Below are 26228 nucleotides of genomic sequence, written 5' to 3'. Positions count from 1 at the left end.
AAGAACATACATTCCTGCCAATTTTTTTTACACCAAATGCAAGCCTGGGATAAAACAGAAAAACGACAAAAACAACAACAACAGTCCCGGACTGCACCATGACAAGAATAACAGCAGTCCCAAACAAGACAACAACAGTCCCAGACCACTCCAGGACAAGTACAACAGATCCACACCAAAACAACAACAACAGTCCCAAACCACTCCAGGACAACAGCAACAACAATCCCACACTCTTTGGTTCTATCGGTAAAGTCACGTAGGTATAAAATAAAATAAATCACGACGTTTCGATCGCAACACAAGCGGTCGTCCTCAGGCGGAAAAAATATAATCCAGCAGTGGAACTGCTGAACTAGCGAGAGAGCAGTTACAACAAGGTTATATATGTGACGATGGGCAACCAAACGGGGTCTGAGCTGGTAAGGAATTCCACCCCCAAGACAACAACAAGAACAGTCCCAGACCATTCCCAGATATGTACAACAACAGTTCCAGATCACACCAAGATATTAACGTATTCCCAGATATGTACTACAACAGTTCCAGATCACACCAAGATATTAACGTACCTCAATTACATTTTACATTTACATTAAAATATTGCTACACGGTGAGTAAGGATCAATGTTACAAAACGCATTTCCAAATGTGGCTGATGTATCTGGCACTACTCACCTTCTGCTTCAGAAAATTTTAAGGGAAGGTTTACGATGGAAAAACTTTGTTTGATAGAAATACAGCACTCACTGATTCACTACACCTCGTCATCATAAAAAATTGAGGTTCAAGTTTGAAAAATGTATATGTATGATAGATTCAATATTAATAATGTATGTATGATATGCTTACCTATATTGCCATAAACTATTCTGACGTGAGTGATGCGAAGCGATCTATAATTTCGGCTGTGGCTGGGTCACGTGGCCCGTGCAACAGTAGTATAAATGGCAGTGTTCTGGGGCTAGAAGATCATGCTCTGGGAAGAGAACCTTAAGGTGAGTGTGTGGGTTACTCCTGACTGGTCTCGTTATTAACAATTCAGGTGGTGTGTGGGATGGACAGGTGACTCGCAGATAAGGGCCTCTGAGCTGGCACCCCTTGAGACCCTGCCTGCCTGGTGTGATGTTGGCAAACAAGATGCTGATATCGGATTTTTGTGTTTCTTTCATTACAAATCCGTTCTGTCAAGCACTGTCTCAAAATCAATGAAAAAAATAACGGGCAAAAGCATCATCAAAAATCAACTCCTATAATATAAAGATGTGAATTTAAGTTACAATTATACGTTGGTTTAAATGTTCAATAAAACTTTACCGACAAATCCATAGATCGCGTTTGTCTAAAAGTGACGTCGATTGCACAATACTCGTGCTTCTTCTCTCACTTTGCTCTCTTCCTGTCTCTATCTCTTTCTTCGCTATCCGCACTGCACTGACACTTATGATACATCGCATGCAGAAGGAAAACACTACTCTTGATGTCTTGGGTCAATCGTCCACAATTTATTTATCCAATGCATGATTTATTTTTGTAATAAAGAGCCCAAAACACGGACATCACAGAGGGAGATAAAAATTACGAACGTGTGTCGAACCCGGTACAATACACCCTCAAATGGGGGCCCGTCTGAAGGCCGTTGGGCTCGCTGCCCTACCACAAGTAGATGCAACGATCAGGAGCAGTAGATTAACCGGGAAGGGGAAGAATAAGGAAGAGGGGGAGGAAGGGGAATAATATAACCAATCTAGACAGTAAACAAATTAATATAGGTGCAATGTCTGGGGTTATCCTTCTTGTTTTCTTCTAGGAGCAACGGTGACCTACTACAATGTTTCAGCGTCAGGAGTTCATCCCCTCGCCCCATCCCCTATTGTTCTGGTTATTCACGCTGGATTCAGTAAAAATGGGGACCACAGTCTCATACACCAATTATTTTCATTTCATCTCCTGGCTAAGGTGTTCCATTCCCGCCAAAGCAAGGACAATTCTGTACCACAGTCCCCAAGGGGGGGGTTCATGATTTTCCAATTCACCCGTATGGTCTTTCTTTCTACATTATAGAAGGTTTGGAAGAAGGCATGTTGGTATTCCGATAGCCCTCTTGGTTTCAAGCCCCGCAGAGTTGAGTCCACTACGGGGCTCAGCTCTGTGCCCCAGATCCGAGTAAAATAATCCATTACATCCTCGAAGAATTCAACAATATCTAGACATGTCCAGAAGGCATTCTGTTACATCTGTACCATGCCTTGCGGGCATCTAGAGCAATTAGAAGAGGAATTTATGAATTTGGCTCTCCGGTCATTGGTCAGGTAGGACCCATGCATGAATTTGAACTAAATTATTTTTAGCGGAAGGGGCCAGGGGCCTGTTGTCTGGCCCTAACTATATTTGAGTCTTTTTTACAAGGAGTCATGTTTGCATTGACCACAATACCTGCGTTCGGAATGCAAACAAAAAACACAACTCTGATAATGTATGCACTGTCCTTGAAATTGATTGGTCCACACCTGAGACATTATCAGAGTTGTGTTTTTTGTTTTCATTCCGAGCGCAGGTATTGTGGTCAATCCAAACATGACTCCTTGTAAACAAGGTGTCAGTTTTGTTGGCAGATAAAAGGGTAAAAAAACAATTATCATATTTTGCTACTGGAAAAGGAGGTTCCAATGGTATATTTGAGTCCTTTTCTGGTGAGGAATGTCTTTTCCCAGCAGCATTTCCACCTCAGCTTTCTCGTTTAGGTTCTAACCTGGTCTCCATGTCCATCAGTAAGGTGGTATACATGCGGAAACTTTTATTTTCATTTTTGTCCACCAGACCATCTAGGATGGGGTGAGCGCTGTGGTCAAAGTTTTTGTTTGTAGCTTTGGAGATTATATCCCTGATCTTGGGTATCGTTTTTCAGAAGGTCCCCACCCTTTCCAGTCCTGTAACTCTCCAGCCAGGCCAGTCAACCGTTGTGCATTCTATTGTTAGTGATTGGTTGCCCCACAGAGACAATTGTCTACGTATGGAGGGGAATGAGATTCGCCTGTGGTTGCATCTCCCCAAGGTGTCAGAAACCATCCATAATGGTTTAGGACTCAGCATCTGTCTTTGATAGGGGCATAGGCAACTCCAGAAAATGACCAGGGGCTAACCGAGCCTTCTTCACACTTTTTCTATGTCCCTTTCTTTTTAAATCCTTTATATTAAGTTCGCATGCTTGCTTGCTTGCGTGCTTGCTTGCTTGCGTGCTTGCTTGCTTGCGTGTTTGCTTGCTTGCTTACGACCGTGCAAATATTTCGGTCGTTTTTTAACCTACTTCCCGTGATCCAATCGAGCTGACATTTTCAACACAGACTCGTTGTGCCAGACAATTAATGTTCGTGAAAAAAAATTCCGAAAATTTTACACTTTTTAGGCAAAATTATTTTATTTTACATATATTCAAATAGAACTCATTCATCGCTTTGGCTGAACGTCACAGTATAAGAGCCCAGAGCGTAACCCCTCCACAGGCCGTGGCGGAGTAGCGCAGTTGGTAGCGCCCTCGCTTCCCATGCCAAAGGTCGCGAGATCGATCCCCGCGTCCTCCACAGGCGAATATATTTTTAAATCCTTTATATTAAGTTCGCTGCCACGCATATAAAGGATTTATAGTGAAAAACTTTGTTTTTACGGGTTATACTTATTCGAGTTGATGCAGTGTCTAACGTTCTGACAGCGAGTCCTTTGTCCTATTTTCGGAAATCTAAAAGGGCCATGCCCCCTTCTCTCCTCAGTAACGTAAATGAGTGAGTCAATTTGCTCTATGTTGTGATTCCAAATGAATGAGGGTATGCGTGAATTAAGCGTTTTAAAGAAAGCTTTCAGAATATCATCTACGAATAGCCTCCTCCCGTAAAGGAGCTTCTGCAATACCATCATCTTGAGTAGGTGTGCCCTGTTGAAAAGGGTAAGGTGAATATCCATCCATGTCTCCAGTGAGGTAGTGATTTCAGGGAGCATGGGGGGGGGGGGATTTTTCTGAAGAGAGATGCGAGATAGGAAGGGATTATTATCTAAAGATACTTAATTGGCACTGGGCACCACCTGACGGGCGAGAGGGTGAAAGCCCTTCAGGTGGCTTCGGGGTAGCAGGGGATAAGGGCACCAACTCTGATTAAGTTATGTTTATTTTATACGTCGACGCTTCCCCGTATTCTTTGACCAGGGACACTAATGCAGGTATCGAAGACGCTGGTTCTGTTAGGGTGATTGACGTCATCCGTATATAGATTGATTTTATTTTCCTCTTTCCATTTTCTCACCCCTACCACCTATTAGCGTTTCAGAATGCTCTCAGTAGAGCTTCCGATAGCCCTTTGAATAACAGCTGCGAGAGGGGATTGCCATGGCTGGTGCCATAATTCAATGGAAAGCCATTGTAAGTTAGGCAGTATAGAGGCAATTTGTGCCCGGTTCCCCCGAGATTGAACCAGCCTCATCAGGATGTTCCTTGTAGAGGGAGAAGGATCATGGAAGAGGATCCTGGCTTTCGTATATAGGAGGATGTCTTGGTCATTTAAACCTTCTCTCGTTCCAGTTTAGTTATGTTGATCTCTTTCATGATTGCATGGTTTTGTCGTCTTCATGCAGCACACGTTGCTTGTTTCTGATATTTGAATCGATCTACATTAAATACCTGAACTTCTTTCCGTCTTCCTCGTTCATCAACTTATGATCCCGAACTTGGTTTTCCAGTGACCAGAAGCTACAGTACGTGCCAAACACCAATCGCGGGCACCAGGAATGTGATAATTATGTTATAACCATGCGCATCACCGATGGAACCGAATGACTATGGAAACCGGAAGGAATAAGGGACAAGGATAAACAAATAAAAAAATCACAAACCCGGTGTGCATAAACCCAAAGATGGGGATCGGGAGGGTGAAAGGGGAGGCCATGAATTTCGAATCGGGGGAGAAGGGGAGAATTTAGCGGCTCTTACTCCCCATTCTGCTTCTGAGCGAGGTGCATACTGTAAGTGGAGGGGCATCATCCAATTGGCTTCCCTGCAGTGTTCTATGCAAAACTTGATCATCATCTCTCTTGCATCGAGTCATTAATCCTTTGACATATTATGTGGTTGTTGTGTTTGATTCCTGTTAGTTCGCTTGTGACTAACAAGACCAGCATTTGAGCGACACAACTTTCTGCAAAGATCACGTCTGGAGAAATAACGCGAGCTGCTGGCGCAAACGTATAACTGCGATGTATGGCAGTACTTACGTACGCCAGGAGACGACAGTATAGATGGGAGGGGGGTATCTGGGGGAAAGGTCACAGAAGGGGCACATCGGGAAAGCCCCGGGAACCCACTAGTAGTTTCTAGAAAGGGGCGTGGCCAGGGCAGACCAATGCCACACTGGGAGTATAAAAGGGGGCCCTGAGCGAGAGCTCAGGGCTGTTTATTGTAAGTGGGATCCCTGTCGTGCTGCTCAAGTCCATCATCGTGCTGCTCAAGTCCATCGTTGTCATCATCACCATTCTTCTCTTAGTGGCTGCTGCCATCGTCGCTTGATATTGCACTTTTATATAGTTGTTGGCTGCATCAGTCAGCGCCATCAGTGTTAGACGGCTAGTGTTGTGTATAGGCTAGGGTGTGAGTAGCCTATTCTTAGGTTTTTTCTGTAAAGTCACGTAGGTAAAAAAATACAATTAAAATTAATAAAAGTAAAATTAAAATAAAATTAAAATCACGACGTTTCGGAGGCAACACAAGCATCCGTCTTCAGGTGGAACCGTCACAGCACGATTGCTGTATCAAGTAAATAAGAAATTCCAAGAGATCCAACCTTGTATATATACTGGTTGAGGGGGGAGGAGCCAGGGTAGGCCCCTGGATAGGAGTTTTTTATTATTATTATTATGATAAGGTTGGTGCGGCTGAAGCTACAGCTAGTCTACATAACAAAGGACTGAGCCTTTGTTATGTAGACTGGTTTAGAGGGGGGGGGGTGCCAGAGTTGTTAATGTGCGGCTGCTGCTAATGGGACTGAGCCGTTGTTATGGAGATGGTGTAGCCTAAGCGACTATAGGGTGTGTGAAGGGAGATTGTGAGTATAATAAAATAAGTTCCTCCATGAATTACCGCCTCTAAGTTGAACCACTACACATGCATAGTGACCTGAAGTGCAAAACTTGATCAAGGAAGCAGGAGCACTGTACAGCATATCACAAGGGCCAGTTCTGTTGCGCATGTATCTCGTAGAGACCAGGCTGAAGGTAATTTTTGGAGGGGTGGTTCAAACTTGTGTTAAAGGACAATGTGAATTCCACCCTTGACCTAGTATGCTTGGTGCTGCATATCTCGCCTAAAATACCACCACACGTGGCTATCTACATACGTTTTAAGCAGTGGCGGCTCCTGCAAAATCTCTCAGGGGGGGCAAATGTCTGGATGATTGATAAGGATAAGGTGCACCCATGCAATGGATAAATTAACAGCTTAAGCATGTAAAGGCAACTTCACTTCTTTAATATTAATGAAAAATAAAGTGACTCTTACAATACATCTTGTTTGTTTCTATACTCACTATTAAAACAAACCACTCAAGTTTATTTTATTAAAGATTCCACTAGATTTTGATTTAAAACTTTCGTGACTGCAGGGATTCATCTTCTTGGTTTTTTCGGTAAAGTCACGTAGAAGGGAAGTAATAAAATAATAAAAATAAAACATAATAAAATTATTCTCACGACGTTTCGGCCACAACGCAAGCAGCCGTCCTCAGGTGAAAACCAGGTCCGTCGAGGCGACAGAGTCTGAATGAAACAGCACACGAGCTTGGAGCATATATATAAGCTGGGCGCCTTGACAAAGGAATTTGCATATCAAGAGGAATTTAGCATATTTATGGGAAATGCAGGAATGTGATTAGTACTGCATGTGCATGTGCATTATGCAGGATTAACAGCATCAAAGGGAGCTGCAGTTGCTGCTGCTGCTGCTGCAGTTGCTGCTGCTGCTGCAGTTGCTGCTGCTGCTGCAGTTGCTGCCTTATCCATTTTAATATAACACTATGTATTATTCTACCCACCCTAATGTGTATATATTTACTATACAATTACGACACCATACATTACTCTGCACACTGCACCATGCCAGTGAGTGGAACGTTGTGGCCGAAACGTCGTGAGAATAACTTGCGTTGTGGCCGAAACGTCGTGAGAATAATTTTATTATGTTTTATTTTTATTATTTTATTACTTCCCTTCTACGTGACTTTACCGAAAGAACCAAGAAGAAGATTCCACTAGGTGGCGATAAATTAAATTGTTGGATGGAACGTGCTTACGTATGATGACGTTAGCACGTATGATGACGTAAGCACGTTAGGGCTTGCCCTCCCGGAAGCCATAGAGAATGCATTGGAGCGCCCCCGTTCGAAAAAAAACATCTTTCAATGTAAGTCTATGGGGCCACTCGGGGCGATTCTCAGCCGGAGTGAAATCGCCCAAAAAGAGGCGGTACTCCACAGAACGTGACATGACGCTGATTGGACTATATCCAGAGGCTGACAGTGACGGCTAGCGTGACTCTGTGGTTCAATGACATTGGTGGTGCGTCGCCCAATCGCCCTAATGAAGAAACCGCCCCTGGTTTTAAGTGTCCAAAACAGCTAATCCATGCACAAAAAAGTGCAACTCGATCTTGTAAACTTGATATATGTGCTTGTGTGTTTATAAAGATTGTTTAGGTCGACTCACTCACAAATGAGTACCTGGTGCAGTGTCTAAACATCGCCACTAGCGAGACAAAGGCGGCCCGGCGGGCATGGTGCTAGAAACCCACCCACTTGCGTGCCATGCTGACCTTCATGGGTGCCCGCTAACAGCACTTTCCTCAAATGTTTGTTAAGGGCAAGACAGGGGATATTTTCCTTTGTAACGTATGTAATTGTAACTTTTATAATTTGCTAATATTCTAGCTAAAACATTGATTGTGTTATTCCCAAATTGGTATGGAAAAATGTGGGTGTGCCCATTTCATCTAAACATCGATCCTCATGGTCGTCCTATCACCCCATTTCTGAGGACCGAAAACCATAAACTAAACAATTGCCTTAGCTTATCATAGACTCGTGTGTTTTACTAAATCATCGTTTAAATCTTCTGTCTTTCATTCATTGGAGTAGGATGCTGGCGAGCTGTTCAAATATCCATAGCTGTATGCAGTGCCTACAGCTATCCCTTTGATTCGGTAAAGTTGATCAAATCGCGTGACTGCTCCCCATTACCCAGCACGTCAATTTAGCAATGCGCCTGCCTCTCTCGCACATTCGGAAGAATGGCGAGCACCCCATGGCGGAGTGTGGAGTTGAACAGATGATAGGGGTAGTAACAGGGGCTAGGATAACTACCTACAGCCCTGTCACTATCTACCCCTGTCACTACTTTTTACTTTCACTATCTACCTCTGTCACTACCTACCCCTGTCACTACCTACCCCTGTCACTACCTACCCCTGTTACTATCTACCACAGTCACTACCTACCCCTATCACTACCTACCCCTGTCACTACCTACCCCTGTCACTACCTACCCCTGTTACTACCTACGCCTGTTCATGAACGGGGGGGGGGGGGGCGTGGGCCTACACGACGCCTTCAAACCAAACTGGAAGTATTACATCAGAGACCGTGATGTCGAAGCGCGCCCCCCCCCCACCACCCCAAAGCGTGGGGCCCGGGGCTGGTTGCCCCAATTTGCCATACCCCAGGGACAGCTCTGGCCACGTAAAGCGAAATCCCCTTAAGTGGCAGTAATTTTTACATGAGGAATACTAATAGTGGTTGTTCAAGCCAGTAATTGTATAATTGTTTGTATATGAGAGTAGACTGCTTTACATGTTTCTTTATAAACGTGTTGTTTTTATATGGTATGTCTTTAAATATGATGTGTGACAGTCGTTCATTAAAATAAAAAGTATGTGGGAAGAGGTATGACGAGTTAAACAAGATAAGGGAGTGAGATGACGCTATTCACACAAAGATGCTGGAACAAAGATTGAGGAGGAAGAGGAAAGAGCGGTGTGTTTACAGCGCGCATCACTACTACATCACTACAGTACCAGCTCCCAACATCATCGAACAACGCTTCCAACACCCAAGTCACTAACGCAAGTCTAGTACGTGATGGATTACTCACGACAATGTTAGTTTAGAGCGATGGACTACTCACTATAACAAGAGTCTAGCATGTGATCGACTACTCGCGACAACGCGAGTTTAGAGCGCTATGGACTACTCGCTATAACGCGAGTCTAGCATGTGACGAATTACTCACGACAATGTGAGTTTAGAGCACGATGGACTACTCGCTATACCGCGAGTCTTGTGCATGACAGACTTTTTTCTGGCCGGCGTGTTTGATGCTGGAAGCTTGTAGTTCTGGATTTGCAAGTTTCGCATAATCACGAGTTACTAAATGTAGACAAATCCCCTATTTGCGACCGACCAGGCTCCAATATTCGTGAGTGGACATGCCGGACCACCGACACCAGGGAGATGTGTGCAGAATGTTACATTCGAAACTGCAAATATTAGGCACGCCCCCTCGGCTGCTCACGTCGTCAGACTCGCGGTAATCCAGCTCTGAAGTTGCTATTGTGCATTTTACTTTATACATACTTACAGGCGACTCGTTTATACATTTTGGTATGAATGAGTCGTTCGTGAGATCAATGAAAAAGAACGCGAAGACAATAAGGGAAAGTGTAATGACAAGCGCTCCCGAAAGTGCTCAAATGATAAGTGCATTATCTCCCGATGAGTCATCGTTCCTGAATTCCTCACAATCACCACCACCTCAATCGTCGTCAAAGCATCATCATCAAAGGTAATAAAAAAAACATCGTTCTTTAAAATGTATTATTTGCAGTCATTGTTATCAAACATTTACCATCTTCAACGTTATCAAAATTCTAACCCTCACGGATAGACAGGGTTTGCTGTATTGTACTGATGCGTGCTGTACTGTACTTGTTCTGTTGGAAGCATTTTTTAGATTTTAATTTGAAGTGAGCTTCCCTCAAGCATTGAAGGACCCTGTTTCGGTGGAGTGATAGGTTAATTGACTAGATCACGCCATCTAAAAGAGCCGCAATGGGTAAACCCGCGATTCACAAACTCAAAGCCAAATAAGAAAACTAGGGATTGGTTCACAGTTTGTAATACGACTCTCCCTCATTATGTTTCATGTATACCCTACATCAACCCAAACATTAAACATTAAGTATTTTGAATGCAAAATAGGATTAATATTTCCTAGTTTGAACCAAAACTCAGAGTATATATATCCATAATACAGGTTTTTGTGGTTAGATCGCGTAAATATGTAATGTTCTTGAAGGAGACGGAGACTTCTTAGAGGTCACACGCTTTTATTCATCAAATACTTGCTATACCTAACACAAGGGGTATACGGTCCCCTTACCCGTTATCCTGAACAGGCTACAGACTCCGGACTTGCCGGCTATCTTCCCCGCTAGTCTAGCGTCCTCCGGCTGGGACCTAGGGGAGGCACACTGACCCGCCGCTTGCCAGGCGGGTCCCCGACCTCTGGTCTCTCGAGACCTTCGCCCTCACAAGGGCGGGAAGGCTGGGAGCCAGAGTCCTATCCAGGACCTATCTCCCCTGACCACTGGTTACTCTGAGCCCCAGCCCTGACAAGGGCTGGAAGGCTTGGTCCAGGGTCCTAGCTGTCTTCAGCCGACTTGGGTCTTCGTGTAGCAGAACTTCCCCGGAGCTCTCAGCGCTCCGGCTTTTATACCTGTTCGTTGCCGGGTTAACCAATCCCCGGCCACCTCTTGGACCCCTCCGATTGGTTATTCCCAATCTGGCGTTTGGATCCTACTTCACCCCATTTGACCCTAACTGTTTGATTGAGCGGGAAAACCTTTGAGCGGGAAAACCTTGTTTACCAACTGCTCCCTCACAGCTTGCGAATAGCGAGTAGTTATCACTACTACATCAACCCCCCCCTGTACAGCACGCAGCCGTCCCGGCTGCAACACAATTCACAACCCCAACAATAATACAAGGAACAGGAACTCGGAAGCGCGAAGAGAAAAAAAACAATGCGTGAGCCTCAACGCAACAGTAACAACAACAAGAAGAACAACCCACAATAATTTGCCCCAACCCGCCTGTACAAATGAACACTGTGGGACCTGCACGCCCGCACCCCCCACCGAACGCCAGGGCCCTGGGAGGAGGGGCGGTGTGTATGCGTCGGATCAGGTCTCACGAGAACCTGGGACACTTCGAGCGAGTCCGTCTGGCAGGTCCATCGGAAGAGTTCAGCGTTCCCTGCGGAGGGCCGGGAGGGGCCAGACGGTGGACATCCGGCACATCCCGAGAGGCTGGGGATCGAGCCCGTGAGCCGTCCTCCTGCAGGCCAGGTGGTCGGGCAGCGCCCTGATCCTCCGGTGAGGCCACTCTCGGTGGACTCACACCTGCATCATCCGAAGGAGCGGCAGGAGGGTGCGGAGCAACCCCAGGATCAAGAGAACTCTCCCCTGGCATGCCGGACACATCACACGAACGGCCCCTGCGAGATGAAGATGTGTGAGTGCGCGGTGCAACATAGGGTTTCAGGCGCGAAGGGTGAACGTACCACGAGCGCCGTCCGCACGCGACCCTAACACACTGGTCCCGAACGACCCGAACAATGTCCACCGGACCTCGCCAGGGTCTTAGCAACTTAGACGACGTTGACAGTGGTACCTAGGTACAGTGCAGCCACGCCTTATCCCCTATGGACCATTTGTGTACCGAAACCCGGCGATCATACTGACGGTCATTCACCCATTGCCTCGCCCCGGAATTTTCCTGCGCGGCCACCCGCGCCTCGACCAACTTCCGAATGTTAAATTGAACGTGGTCGGACAGTTTTGAGCATGATGCAGCAGCCTTGACCCGCAATTGCGCCTCAATGGGGGGGTCTACTTCCCTGCCGTACATTAAGTAGAAGGGCGAATAGCCCGTGGCCGCATGAGGTGCCAAACGATATGCGGCCAGAATCCCAGGTATACGCAGGTCCCAATCCAACTGTGCCTCATCCACCTGATGGCTCAACATCGAAGTAATAGTACGGTGCAGACGCTCGACCATACCATCGGTCTGCGGATGGTAGGGGGAAGTTCGCACCTTCTGCGTACCCAGAAGGTCACAGACCTCCCGCAGAAGGTTAGACGAGAAGTTTTTTCCCTGATCGGTCAGCAGCCGTTCCGGGGCGCCCTTATCCAGAACATAGCCCTGGAGGAACGCCTCCGCAATGGCCGCCGCCGACTGGTTGTGGAGGGGCCAGGCCATAGGCCAACGGGTGAAATACTCAACCCCAGCCAGTAGGTACTTATTACCCTGAGCGGTGACAGGAAAAGAACCCAGAATGTCAAGTGCCACCAGCTCGTTGACCCGGGACACCCGAATCGACTGAAGGGGCGGGCAGGCCGCCCTAGCCGGGTGTTTCCGCCACGCACACTGCGTACAACTATTTAAGAGGTCGGCAACATCGCGCGCCATTCCAGGCCAAAAAAAATCCAATTGCAGTGTGGCGAGCGTTTTGTGAATGCCCAAATGCAGGATGCGTTCATGCGCCGCCCACACGGCCCTACCCCGCAGAGCGGTGGGGACGACGATTTTATAGCGCCGCGAGCTGGCGTCCCATGATATGAGGAGACAATTACGCAACACGACAGTTCCAATACCCTCCTGGCAATTTCCCGCACACTCAGCACGACGACGTAACCTAAGGAGGGAAACGTCCTCCATCTGAAACCGTCCCCATTCATCCAGGGGCAGGTCGAGCAGCGAGTCACGAGCGACCAACTCCTGCGAGTCAACAATGGGGGCAGGCTCCTCGTCGACCACCCCTGCCGCAGCCGCAATGGGAGAAGCCGATGTAGGCACCGTGGCCAACTTGCATCTCCCAGAGCCCATAAAACACGCACAACCATCACCCGGAGGAAGGCGCGATAGGCCATCAGCGTTTGAATGTCGCGTGCCCTTCCGGTATGTTACCGTGAACGTGTAGTCCTGTAAGACCTCGAGCCATCGTGACAACTGGCCGGATGGCTGGTCTATTTTTAGCGCATACTGCAGTGCCGCATGATTGGAACGAACTGCAAAATGCCTGCCATACAAGTACGGACGATATTGTTGTATTAACACGACAATAGCGAGCAGTTCCCGGCGAGTAACGCAATAACGTTGTTCCACCGGAGACAGCACCCTACTCCCGTAGGCAACGACGCATTCGACCCCGTCCACGACCTGCGAGAGCACTGCGCCAATGCCGGTATTGCTGGCGTCAGTGTCCAGGATAAAGGGCAATGTGAAATCAGGGTAGCACAAGGGAGGGGCCCTGACGAGGGCATCGCGAAGCGCCTTGAACGCCCCGTCCTCTGCATCCCCCCAATGGAACTTGGCCCCCTTAGCTGTTAAAGCATGGATATGTTTCGTGATTGTTGCAAACCCCTCAACAAACTGGCGGTAATAGGACGCGAAGTCTATAAAGCTGCGGACTTCCCCTACAGACGTGGGTGTTGGCCACGTCCTTACACAATCAGTTTTGGTGGGGTCGGTGGCTATGCCCTTACGACTGACAATGTGTCCGAGGTACCGCACCGATTCCTGCAGTAGGAAACACTTCTGAGGCTTGAATTTTAGGTTAGCGGTCCGCATCCTAACAAACACAGCCCTCAATCTCTCCAAATGTTCTTCAAACGTGCGGCTGAAAATAATTACGTCGTCCAAATAGATGAGACATGAGTCCCACTGCAGCCCAGCGAGGACCAGCTCCATCAATCTCTGGAACGTCGCCGGAGCCGAGTGCAATCCCATGGGTAACCGATTAAATTGATAAAGGCCCTGTGGCGTACGGAATGCAGGTCTTCGGTTTAGATGCCTCATCCAAGGGCAGTTGCCAAAATCCAGACAAAAAGTCCAAGGTGGAAAAGTACCGCGCCCCCGCCAAGGCATCGAGTAACTCGTCCATGCGAGGAAGCGGGTACGCGTCCGCCAGTGAAACTTTGTTAAGTTTCCGAAAATCCACACAAAATCTCAAACTGCCATCATGCTTCTTCATGAGCACAATCGGTGCACCCCATGGGCTGTTTGAGGGAGCCACAATGTCCGCGGCAAGCATGTCGTTCCCTGCCAACCGGACATGTTATTTCTCTGCCGGGCTCAACCGAAATGGATTTTGCCAAATGGGAGCGGAATCGCCTGTATCAATGTGGTGTTTCAATAGATTAGTGCACCCGACATCAAATTTGTGCTTACTAAAAACATTGAGGAATTCACAGAATAACATACGCAATTCAAATCGCTGGGACTCGGAAAGATTTTCAGCCCCTGAACAGAGAGAATCCATCCAACCCTCATCGGTATCAGACTGCGCCCCGGACCCTGACGTATCATCTACATGAGCCATGATGGAGTCAATGTGGAGTGGCAACGATGCATGGGCAATCACAGCCCCCTGGTGCACGACATTTGTCCACAACTCTGCATTCAACACCTGAATAAAGGGTTGTCCCTCAGCAGGCACAAGTGTTTGTGCTCCCACCAGCTCCAACCCCCGTACGGCCGTATTGGAAGGTGCCAGCAAAATACCCGACATAATTTCCCCCCCGAGCGGTTTCCGTAACCGAAGCGGAATTAACATTTGCGCGCCCGGCGGAATTCGCACGGTCTGGGACGCCATAGCCGGAACAGTCGCACAAGCCGTGCGTAGCCCGATGGGCGAAGGCAGGAACGACATCCGGCGGCCCGAAGGGAGCTCAATGCAGCCCTTGTTGATTAAAATTTTAATGGGCGTTTTGCCGAGGAAGTCCGTGCCCAGTAAACAGGGAACGGCAAGGGTCTCAGAAACCAAAATGGGACCCGTTAATTTAATATCGCCAATAGAAATTTGTGCCGTTATTTGCCCAATAATTCCCAAGGAACCCCCATTCGCTGCAAAGCAAGGGACGAAAACTGGTGAGAGCGCCTGACACTTCTGGGGCAGCACATTGTATATGAGGTCCGAAATTATAGTAGCTGAAGCGCCCGTATCAACCAACAATCGAAAATCAACCCCCTCGATGGCGCCGATAATAACTGAAGAGCCCGTAGCCGCGGCGACAACCCTGTGGGCCAACTCTGACCACTGAACTGGTCAGAGTGGCTGCCGAACATCAACCCCATCTCAGCTCTGACCACTCCAGCCAACGCGACGGAGTGGTGCACGGAAATGCGGTGTATGAGATGAGGGCAGGGACTGGATGTGTGAGGTGTCGCGATATGCCTGCGGTTCTTGTGGAGCAGCAGGCGAGCGGGCGGACGATGGCGGGTGATCTGGAGCACGGCGTCGAGTAGCTGGGCAGCCCGATGCCAGGTGACCCTGCCGGCCGCAATTGTAGCATGTGACACGGCCCCATGCCCGCGGGGCTCCCCCTGGTGAGGCCGGTCGGCTGCTCTCCAGCTTGCGGCGTGCTGCGATGCGAAGGCCTGGTTGTCCAGGACCTCATCTTCACGCACAGCCGCGCGCGTAGCACACGCCGCCACCTGCCCGTCTCGCTGGAGGAGCAGCTCCGTATGTAAATACTGGGCAGCGCCCAGTGAGGAGAGATTCGCCTCGTCCTTGACGTGAACGGCGATCCGCAACTCCCGAGCTAGCAGCAGCATCTTCTCCAGCACAATGGAGTCAAGGCCCACGTCGTCCATTCGAGGATAGGCCGCTTGAGCCAGTGCCATCAGTGCACTCTGGTAGGCGAGGGGTGTCTCGTCAGCCTCCCTCCTCCGACTCGCGAAGCGATGCCTGGTTTCTGATAGAGGCCCGTACACCAAGGCCATCCGATCGAGGGCATCTTGTAGCGTGGAGCGAGCCTTCCGTGGGATGAGGAGGAACGTGGCCAGAGCGACGTTGTCCAGTGTGGAAGGCAAGGCTCGGAGAGCGATGTCCGCAGTCCACCCTGCTGTCTCCGCATTTGCCACAAATCGTCGGGAAAACGCTGCCCAGTCTCCACCTTTAGCCGTGAAGACTTGTAGAGACGGCAAGCGGTGTTGCAGTCCAGGAACAAAGTCTCCCCCCGAGGCGAGCTGCAGCCCGAGCGTGGCGTTTGTAGTGCCGTCAGATGATGAAATGTCCTGCAGCAGCAGCGGCCCCATCTCTGCAGACGTGACAGCCTCGCGGAGGAGGCCTTCAGGACCGGAAGTGACGCGTGACCCCTGGTCCACGTGACTTCCGGGGCAGCTGACGTCATTTTCTGCGGAAGTGTTGAAACCCCCGGCGGAAGTGACGTCGCTCCTGGCTGCAGCACTTCCGGTGGCAGTGACGTATCCCCGGCTGGAGATGACGTCAACACCCTGCGCTGGAATCCCGTGTTTTTCGGCGGACTCGGCCCCCAATCTCTGGCCAGGTCCTCCCCTCGCCGCCCCTGCTCATCCCAGCGTGAGCTCGTCGAGGATGGAGGCAGCGGCGTGCAGGAGATCGGCCAGCCGAGCGTGGGCCGACTGGATCGCCCATCCCGGCGATGGTGGAGTCCCTGATGGGCCCGGAGAATGCGAGCCCGCCGCTGCGGACCCGTCCCCCGGAAATGGCGCTCCCGCATCTTGATCAGCGTCGGCATCGACCTCCTTGTCCGAGGCCCTGGTGAGTGCCTTCTGTCTGGTCTCCATGTAGGCGAAGTTCTTGGCCGCTTCTGACATCAATGTAATGTTCTTGAAGGAGACGGAGACTTCTTAGAGGCCACGCGCTTTTATTCACCAAATACTTGCTATACCTAACACAAGGAGTATACGGTCCCCTTACCCATTATCCTGAACAGGCTACAGACTCCGGACTTGCCGGCTATCTTCCCCGATAACCTAGCGTCCGCCGGCTGGGAACTAGGGGAGGCACACTGACCCGCCGCTGGCCCGGCGGGTCCCCGACCTCTGGTCTCTCAAGACCTTCGCCCTCACAAGGGCGGGAAGGCTGGGAGCCAGAGTCCTACCCAGGACCTATCTCCCCTGACCACTGGTTACTCTGAGCCCCAGCCCTGACAAGGGCTGGAAGGCTTGGTCCAGGGTCCTAGCTGTCTTCAGCCGACTTGGGTCTTCGTGTAGCAGAACTTCCCCGGAGCTCTCAGCGTTCCGGCTTTTATACCTGTTCGTGGCTGGGTTAACCAATCCCCGGCCACCTCTTGGACCCCTCCGATTGGTTATTCCCAATCTGGCGTTTGGATCCTACTTCACCCCATTTGACCCTAACTGTTTGATTGAGCGGGAAAACCTTAGAGCGGGAAAACCTTGTTTACCAACTGCTCCCTCACAGCTTGCGAATAGCGAGTAGTTATCACCACTACAAATATATAAATGTCTTAAACCCGCCACCACCCGACATAGCTAATTAGTAAGGTGTTTAACGTAAACATAACATGCCATTTCATCTTATTGGTTCTTTCGGTAAAGTCACGTAGAATGTAAATAATAAAATAATAATAATAAAACATAATCAAATAATTCTCACGACGTTTCGGCCACAACGCAAGCAGCCGTCCTCGGGTGAAGAACAGGTCTGTCAGAAAGGCAGCGTCTAAATGAACACCACCAGGTTTGACAGCCTATATTTAAGCTGGGTTGGAGGGGGAAGAGCGCCTTGACAAAGTAATTTGCATATCAAGAGGAATTTAGCATATTTATGGGAAATGCAGGTATGTGATTAGTACTACTTATGCCCATGCATTATGCAGGATTAGCAGCATCAAAGGGAGGGGATATGGGAAATGCAGGTATGTGATTAGTACTACTTATGCCCGTGCATTATGCAGGATTAGCAGCATCAAAGGGAGGGGATATGGGAAATGCAGGTATGTGATTAGTACTACTTATGCCCGTGCATTATGCAGGATTAGCAGCATCAAAGGGAGGGGATATGGGAAATGCAGGTATGTGATTAGTACTACTTATGCCCGAGCATTATGCCGGATTAGCAGCATCAAAGGGAGGGGATATGGGAAATGTAGGTATGTGATTAGTACTACTTATGCCCGTGCATTATGCAGGATTAGCAGCATCAAAGGGAGGGGATAGGGTAGCATTAATAAAGGGAAGGAGTGTTAATAGTATGTAGCTGCAGTAACTAAAACCACCACGTAAACAACTAAAGTTTAAACTACATAGTATCATCAGTATACTAAATATACTCTACAATAAGCTGAGTTAATAACAGTAAGTAATACATTACAATTCTACGTCATAAATAATATAATATGCTTCCATCTAAACTTTATTCTCTTACATCACACGAGTCTACACCGTACTATATACTGCCATAGACAAACCCAACATTAAATTATATACTGTATTGCTATAAACTACCTTAAACCTTCTTCTTCTTCCAAGCGTTGTTCCTGCTGTGGCGCAGGGTCCGTTTTTCGGCATTGTCTTCTCCATTTGACTCGGTCCAGGGCATCTGCAGGGGATGCGTTGACCGTCTTTATGTCTTCCTTTATTCGATCCATCCATCACTTCTTCGGACGTCCGCGTGGACGGCAGCCCTCTGGCTCATTACGCATGGCAGTCTTGGCCACTGATGACTCTTCACTTCGCATCACATGGCCGTACCACCGAAGCCTTGCCTCAAGCATCTTGTCCGCAATGGGGGCCACACCAAGTCGCTCCGAACGTCTTCGTTCATGACACGATCCCATCGAGTGAGTCCGAGGCTCCATCTGAGCATCCTCATCTCCATGGTGTGGAGAGCTTGTTCGTGTACAGTTGTGGCTGGCCAGCACTCGGATCCATAGAGTGCCACCGGTCGGACGATGGTCTTGTAAATTTTTCCCTCCAGCCTATCCGGCATTTTCCGATCACAGAGGACTCTGGTGACTTGCCTCCACTTCATCCATGACGCATTGACTCGTGACCTCACAACAGTCGTGATGCTTATTCTTTGGTTCTTTCGGTAAAGTCACGTATAAAGAAAAAATAGTAAATTAAATAATAGCATACGACGTTTCGATTGCAACACAAGCAATCATCAGGTATAATGAAATAGCGACATAAAATCTAACCAGAAAAAATTATAGACAGACGTATAAGCAGACAGATATCACCAAGATACACACAGCGGGAAACACAGGTACAGAGAGGGGTGATCGTCTCTGTGGGGTGGCCTTGAATAGACAGAGGGGGGCGGAAGCAGCGAGAGGGAGGGGTTAGAGACAACATTTACATGTCAATGAGTACAACAAAAAGGAGTGAGCAGGCTTAGGGGGAGAAAGAAACACACTAAAATTAAATAACCTAGCAAAGTATCGAAATGTTATGTAAAACGACACAGAGAGTCGGTCAACACACAATTAACGCATAGCCTGGTCGATTACGTATTTCAAAGATTGCTAAGTTAGAATTTAAGTGTGAAAATTTCAAAGAAAGACAAAACATAAAAACAAGAGGAACGGAGACACACAGACAGAGCAGAATCTAAGAACGACAAAAAACGAGTGTAGACAGAAAAAATTACACTAAATAAACAGGCAGAGAGAGAGAATAAAAACCCAGAGAGAGAGAAAAAATGTAAACTTGGAACTTCCCCGTAGAAGTGGTTCAATCTTAACTTTGGAGCTTTCGTGACTGCAGGAATTATTCTTTGGTTCTTTCGGTAAAGTCACGTATAAAGAAAAAATAATAAATTAAATAATAGCATACGACGTTTCGATTGCAACACAAGCAATCATCATCAGATATAATGAAATAGCGACATAAAATCTAACCAGAAAAAATTATAGACAGACATATAAGCAGACAGATATCACCAAGATACACACAGCGGGAAACACAGGTACAGAGAGGGGTGATCGTCTCTGTGGGGTGGCCTTAAATAGACAGAGGGGGGCGGAGGCAGCGAGAGAGAGGGGTTAGAGACAAAATTTACATGTCAATGAGTACAACAAAAAGGAGTGAGCAGGCTTAGGGGGAGAAAGAAACACACTAAAATTAAATAACCTAGCAAAGTATCGAAATGTTAGGTAAAACGACACAGAGAGTCGGTCAACACACAATTAACGCATAGCCTGGTCGATTACGTATTTCAAAGATTGCTAAGTTAGTTAAGATTGAACAACTTCTATGGGGAAGTTCCAAGTTCACCTTTTTTCTCTCTCTCTGGGTTTTTATTCTCTCTCTCTGCCTGTTTATTTAGTGTAATTTTTTCTGTCTACACTCGTTTTTTGTCGTTCTTAGATTCTGCTCTGTCTGTGTGTCTCCGTTCCTCTTGTTTTCATGATTTGTCTTTCTTTGAAATTTTCAAACTTAAATTCTAACTTAGCAATCTTTGAAATACGTAATCGACCAGGCTATGCGTTAATTGTGTGTTGACCGACTCTCTGTGTCGTTTTACATAACATTTCGATACTTTGCTAGGTTATTTAATTTTAGTGTGTTTCTTTCTCCCCCTAAGCCTGCTCACTCCTTTTTGTTGTACTCATTGACATGTAAATTTTGTCTCTAACCCCTCTCTCTCGCTGCCTCCGCCCCCCTCTGTCTATTTAAGGCCACCCCACAGAGACGATCACCCCTCTCTGTACCTGTGTTTCCCGCTGTGTGTATCTTGGTGATATCTGTCTGCTTATATGTCTGTCTATAACTTTTTTCTGGTTAGATTTTATGTCGCTATTTCATTATACCTGATGATGATTGCTTGTGTTGCAATCGAAACGTCGTATGCTATTATTTAATTTATTATTTTTTCTTTATACGTGACTTCATCGAAAGAACCAAAGAATAATTCCTGCAGTCACGAAAGCTCCAAAGTTAAGATTAGTCGTGATGCTACCATCTGAGCTGATGGTGGAGCCCAGGTACTTAAAGTCCATCACTTTCTTCAGATCTTCTCCGTCAATGCTGATGGTGCCGTCGGTTTGGGGGCCACACTCCATATACTCCGTCTTTTTGATGTTGAACCTCATCCCGTTTTCGTCCAAACGTTCCTTCCACAGGCGCGTTTGTCTTTCCACTTCTCCTCTCTCTTCATCTGAGATGGGGACGTCATCCGCGTAGAAAATTGACCATGGCAGGGGCGTGTGCAGGTCGGCAGTGATCGTGTCCATGCACAGGATAAACAGGAGTGGTGACAGGGCCGATCCTTGGTGTACTCCAACGCTGATGGGAAATGGCGGTGATATGCCCACTGCACACCTGACTGCACTGGTGACGTTCTTGTATAGGAGTTGCACCCAATGCACGTAGGTTTCAGGGACTCCATGGGATCGAAGCGAGTGCCAGATGAGGTCGTGGGGGACCCTGTCAAATGCCTTTTCAAGGTCGAGGAACGACACGTGCACAGCTTTGTTCTTCTCTCTGTGCCTCTCCAGAAGGAGCCTCGCCGCGAATATGGCGTCCGTAGTGCCACATCCTTTGACGAAGCCGCATTGGTTGGGTGATAGGGTGATGATGTTTCTAATCCTCGTGTCCAAACCTCGCTCAAAGACCTTCATCGCATGACACAGGAGCCGGATTGGCCTGTAATTCGAGCATTCTGCCACGTCCCCTTCACCCTTCCAAATTGGAACCGTCGTGCTGGTCGACCCTAAACCACCCTAAACCTTATACATTGTAATATTACACTATGTATTATTCTACCCACCCTAATGTATATCACACTGCTGTATATTCACTATACAATTACGATACTATTGTATTAAGCATATACATTTTATACTATTTGTTATTGTAATGTATTACTTACTGTTAGTAACTCAGCTTATTGTAGAGTATATTAAGTATACTGATGATACTATGTAGTTTATACTTTAGTTGATTACGTGGTGGATTTAGTTACTGCAGCTACATACTATTAACACTCTTTCCCTTTATTAATGCTACCCCTATCCCCTCCCTTTGATGCTGCTAATCCTGCATAATGCAAGGGCATAAGTAGTACTAATCACATACCTGCATTTCCCATAAATATGCTAAATTCCTCTTGATATGCAAATTCCTTTGTCAAGGCGCTCTTCCCCCTCCAACCCAGCTTAAATATATGCTGCCAAGCCTGGTGGTGTTCATTCAGACGCTGTCTTTCTGACAGACCTGTTCTTCGCCTGAGGACGGCTGCTTGTGTTGTAGCCGAAACGTTGTGAGAATTATTTTATTATGTTTTATTTTTATTATTTTATTATTTTCATTCTACGTGACTTTACCGAAAGAACCAAGAAGATGAATCCCTGCAGTCGCGAAAGCTTTAAATCGAAACATGCCACTTCGTTACTAGTACAGCATACGGTGTGTTGGCCTTGCTCTCCAACACACCGGTGCGCTGTCCTAGTAACCAATTGCATGTTTGTTTATGTGACAAACCTTACGAATTGGCTGTGTCGGGTGGTGGCGGGTTTGACGACACATTTATATATTTACGCAATCAAACTAAAAAAACCTGTATTAAGAATGATATTGGTCGTGAAAGCCTACGTGTTAAAGTAAATAGAATAAAAACAATATGTAGTGTACAATACTGTTCAGGTAACCGTGTACAGTACTGTACACTACAGGAAGTAAAAATCGTGAGCGGCTGAACCTCACTGCCTCCCCACTGGAGGCTGGAAACACCAAATGGCCTGCGAATGGTTGAGCCACAGGGGCAGAATCGATTAATTAAATTGGCCTAAAACAGCAAAACCGCGAGGAAAGCGTTTGCTGTACTGTGTTGTATCAAAGTTTATTTCAGTGGAGTTGTATTTCTCTTGCAGACAAGGCTCTCTTAACCTCAGTCATACTTGTAAAGTATCAAACCTTGTCATTGTCTGCTGTTCTTTCATTGTCTTTATCTATAATTTAGTTATTGCTAGTTAATAATCTGATACAATATGTGTTTTTTTATTGCCCAACATGTTGATGTTATACTACTTTTTCACCGTTTGTTCGCAATAGTGAAGTTATTGTATTGCCGATAACTTCTGAGTCGACATGAAAAATTTGAAGTGCATAACTATTATAAATGTGTCAATAAAATGTGGTATTGAATGTCAAAACTGTGAATATCACAATATTTGAAATTCCCTTCATAATTTTACCAAATCTGTATCTTGTAATGTGCAGGAAGGAAGGAGAAAATGCCTTATCCATTGGCCATACACACCTGTGGAGGACAAGGAGGAACAGACTTCAACTTTGATGGGAGGAACAATGGAGCAACGCTGGAAAAAATCTGGGTGTGGGTCGGAGGGTGGCAGATCAAGTGCGTGAAGGCCTGGCTGACGGATGGAAGGTCTGCACAGTACGGCAATCCCTCGGGATCTCAGAAAGAGTTTGTGTTCCAGCCTGGGGAGCTCTTTTCATCCCTCTCACTGTGGGGGAATGGGGCTGGCACACGCATGGGCGCCTTCAAGTTCAGGACAAGCAAAGGCAGAGATTTCTTCGTGAAGATGACAGACTGGGGCCTAAAGACCGAGTATCCGGTCGACATCGGCTCTGGGATCTGCCTTGGAATTCAGGGCAAAGCCAGTTCAGACATCGACTGCATGGGCTTCGTGTTCATCAATTCGGTGAAACGTTCAGAATTGATTAACGTGACATACCCTACACTGCACAAGCAGCTTCCAAAAGTCCAGATGGAAGAGATCAAATCAATCAGTTACAAGAATAAGGGTTCTGTCCCCCAAACCTATAAAATTGAATCCTCCAAGACCTTGACCAAAACCTCCTCCTGGTCGATCTCAAACAAGCTGGAGGCAACCGTGAGCATCAGCGTCAAAGCCGGCATTCCGGATGTCGTAGAGGTTGAAAGTGGCTTTAGTTTTACCGTTGGCACCGAGAGTACGCGCGGTGTGGAGAATTCAGAATCGAAAACCGAGCTCCTCTCATTCGACGTCACGGTTCCTGCAGGCAAAACCACGGTGATCGACATAACCATCGGTCGTGCAGAAATCGATCTCCCGTACAAGGGCACAGTGCGCATGTCCTTATTGAACGGCGCCACCTTCGACATCCCAATGGAGGGTGTCTACAAGGGCCTCGCCTACACCAAGGCGACTGCAGAAACAAAAGAAAAGTGAATCGGCATTGGAAAAGCACGCACGTGCTGCGCTTTACCAGCTGCATGCTGCATGCAACGCTGCCTGTCTTTTTAAAATTAATTTATTGAAACCTGCGGTATAAAATATGATGCAATACATAACGCCATTTGAGAGAGTACAGTCCTTGCAATTAAGGAATCTTTGAATCGGTGAATAAAGAATTAACACAAAGATGCAGTTATTTCAACGACTTTTTCTCGCATATACCGTACAAATCGTACATAAACAAGTCTGTTCGCTCAGAAATCACAATGAAATTATCATAATCATAATGTTTATTTATCCTGGAGGAATCCGATGATCTATCAATCGCATTTTTACAGATGTCCAGTAGGGGCGAGTCAGCAAGTTACAACAACAAACAATACAAAACAAGAAAGGAGTACAAAGCAGAGCGATGGTAAGCAAGTAGCTAAAACGTAGATAAGTAAGTAAAAAATAAAAAGTATATACGTACAAATAGCATAGGTACATTCCTGACGATTTTTCAACACTAAATGCAAACTTGGGCAAGGCAACAAAACGACGACAAAAACAGTTCCAGATCAAACCAACACTGCAGAGGGTATCTTCATAATATTGGATATTACAATATCTATAAAAGATAAGGATCAAAGCTAAAAATCACATTTGCCAATTACTTAGGTGAGAATGAGCTCCAATTAGCAAAAGCAAATGGACGTAACCTTCCTGCAGTAGTCTGGGCAATGTAACAAGACAACACAAACTGGCATAGGCAATGCTGATCGGCAGAGTACAAATCTGGAGGGGTTCGAGGCATCAAAGTACAAGCTGGATGACCGATCTTGATTTGAAGCTGTCGTGACCGAAAGAACCAAAGAGACTGGATGACCGATGTAAAGAACTGGAAGGAGGTGAAAGAGGTGGAAGCTTTATGGGCAGCAGAAATGAGAAGGTGGAGAGTACAAACCTACACAGAGCAAATTATCTACGGCAAAACAATACGAACAAATATTGACCTTACAGATTCTGCATGCTGCCACGTACAGAAAAATCGATGAACTTAACCAATGCCAAAATTGGAGAGAGACGACATCCACGTTTGAATGATACCAAACAAAACGGTGACAAAAAGACAAAGATTCCCCATACAATCAACCAGTCATCTTTTGTGTTGGGACAGCTATTTTCAGAAACGCTCATATTTGTTTTCCATTACACATTGCATGGAAAATACAAATTATGACAACTGGCCTCGAATTAGCAACAGTTTCTCCAAAGTTGATATCCACAAATTCAAGAACCGCTCTTGCAGTATCATCACCACCACCATCTGGATTTGTGTATTTAGATTACAATTGCATGCTCTTTTAATTATAAGAAATTGCATGCAAATAGTCATTTGCATGTTGTGCAATGCTTTGGGATGGATATGCAAAATAAAAGATCTTCAAAAATACATTGGATTGTGTTTGAATTCAGTATCACCATTATCACATCCACAACCGCTTGAGCCAGCATCACTGAAAACCTCCGAATCCAGGCAGTCGCCTGTGATTAAACTGCACGCTCAAGTGTGGTGAGTTGGTGGTCTCAACCCCTTCAGAGTGCTGACATGATTTCGAATCCAGGACCTTAGCAGTACAATCTCACCAATCAAACCTCTGAGACACCTGGCCACCTCGTCTCAAAAGCATCTTAGGGTTGCTTGACACAGTCTAATTATTTCAGACAACTTCAAATTTGTCGTGAATTTTTAGATCCATCACCCATGATACTCTTATTTATCCCTGCAGTCTGCCTGCTGTATATTGCTCCTTCAAGGAAAACACAAATTTGTAAGATAAACATTGTAGACAAGGCAGTAAACATACAAATGATCGTAAGAGAAGTCAGGGCATTAGAAAACAACTGGAGGCACCAACTAGTATCGATAATGTGAGGGAAGCGAGACTGAGATACCATGGCCATGTAGTGTGGAGTGAGGATGGACACGTCATGAAATGATGAAAAGGAATCGGCTTTCCCTTTGCCAACAATCACACATTAGGTGTTAAGATGTTCAAACACCACATAACACATAATGCAAGGAGTCGCATCTGCATTAACCACAAGTGCCTGCGTTAAAACATGCAAACATATTTTTTTATAATGTATGCATTGTCCTTGAAACTGATTGGCCTACACCAGA

General features: G+C 46.7%; 1 protein-coding gene across 1 annotated transcript; it reads left to right on the top strand.

Annotated features, from left to right (window-relative positions):
• The first annotated feature begins 976 nt into the window (after positions 1–976).
• LOC133359628 (aerolysin-like protein) lies at positions 977–25496 on the top strand. Its single transcript, XM_061578102.1, has 2 exons — positions 977–998; positions 23100–25496. The coding sequence occupies exon 2, from the start codon at positions 23114–23116 to the stop codon at positions 24053–24055; it is 942 nt and encodes a 313-aa protein (XP_061434086.1). The 5' UTR covers positions 977–998; positions 23100–23113; the 3' UTR covers positions 24056–25496.
• Positions 25497–26228: the final 732 nt, after the last annotated feature.

The sequence above is a fragment of the Lethenteron reissneri genome, chromosome 65 (genome assembly GCF_015708825.2).
Source record: "Lethenteron reissneri isolate LAM-NWPU_2019-01 chromosome 65, ASM1570882v1, whole genome shotgun sequence".
NCBI classification, from domain to species: Eukaryota; Metazoa; Chordata; class Hyperoartia; order Petromyzontiformes; family Petromyzontidae; genus Lethenteron; species Lethenteron reissneri.
The sequence above is the reverse complement of the archived record's forward strand: the minus strand, read 5'-3'. Positions and strand labels throughout refer to the sequence as shown.

Coding starts and splice junctions, on each gene's coding strand:
- LOC133359628 (XM_061578102.1), top strand. CDS start 23,114: ATGCCTTATCCATTGGCCATACACACCTGTGGAGGACAAGGAGGAACA.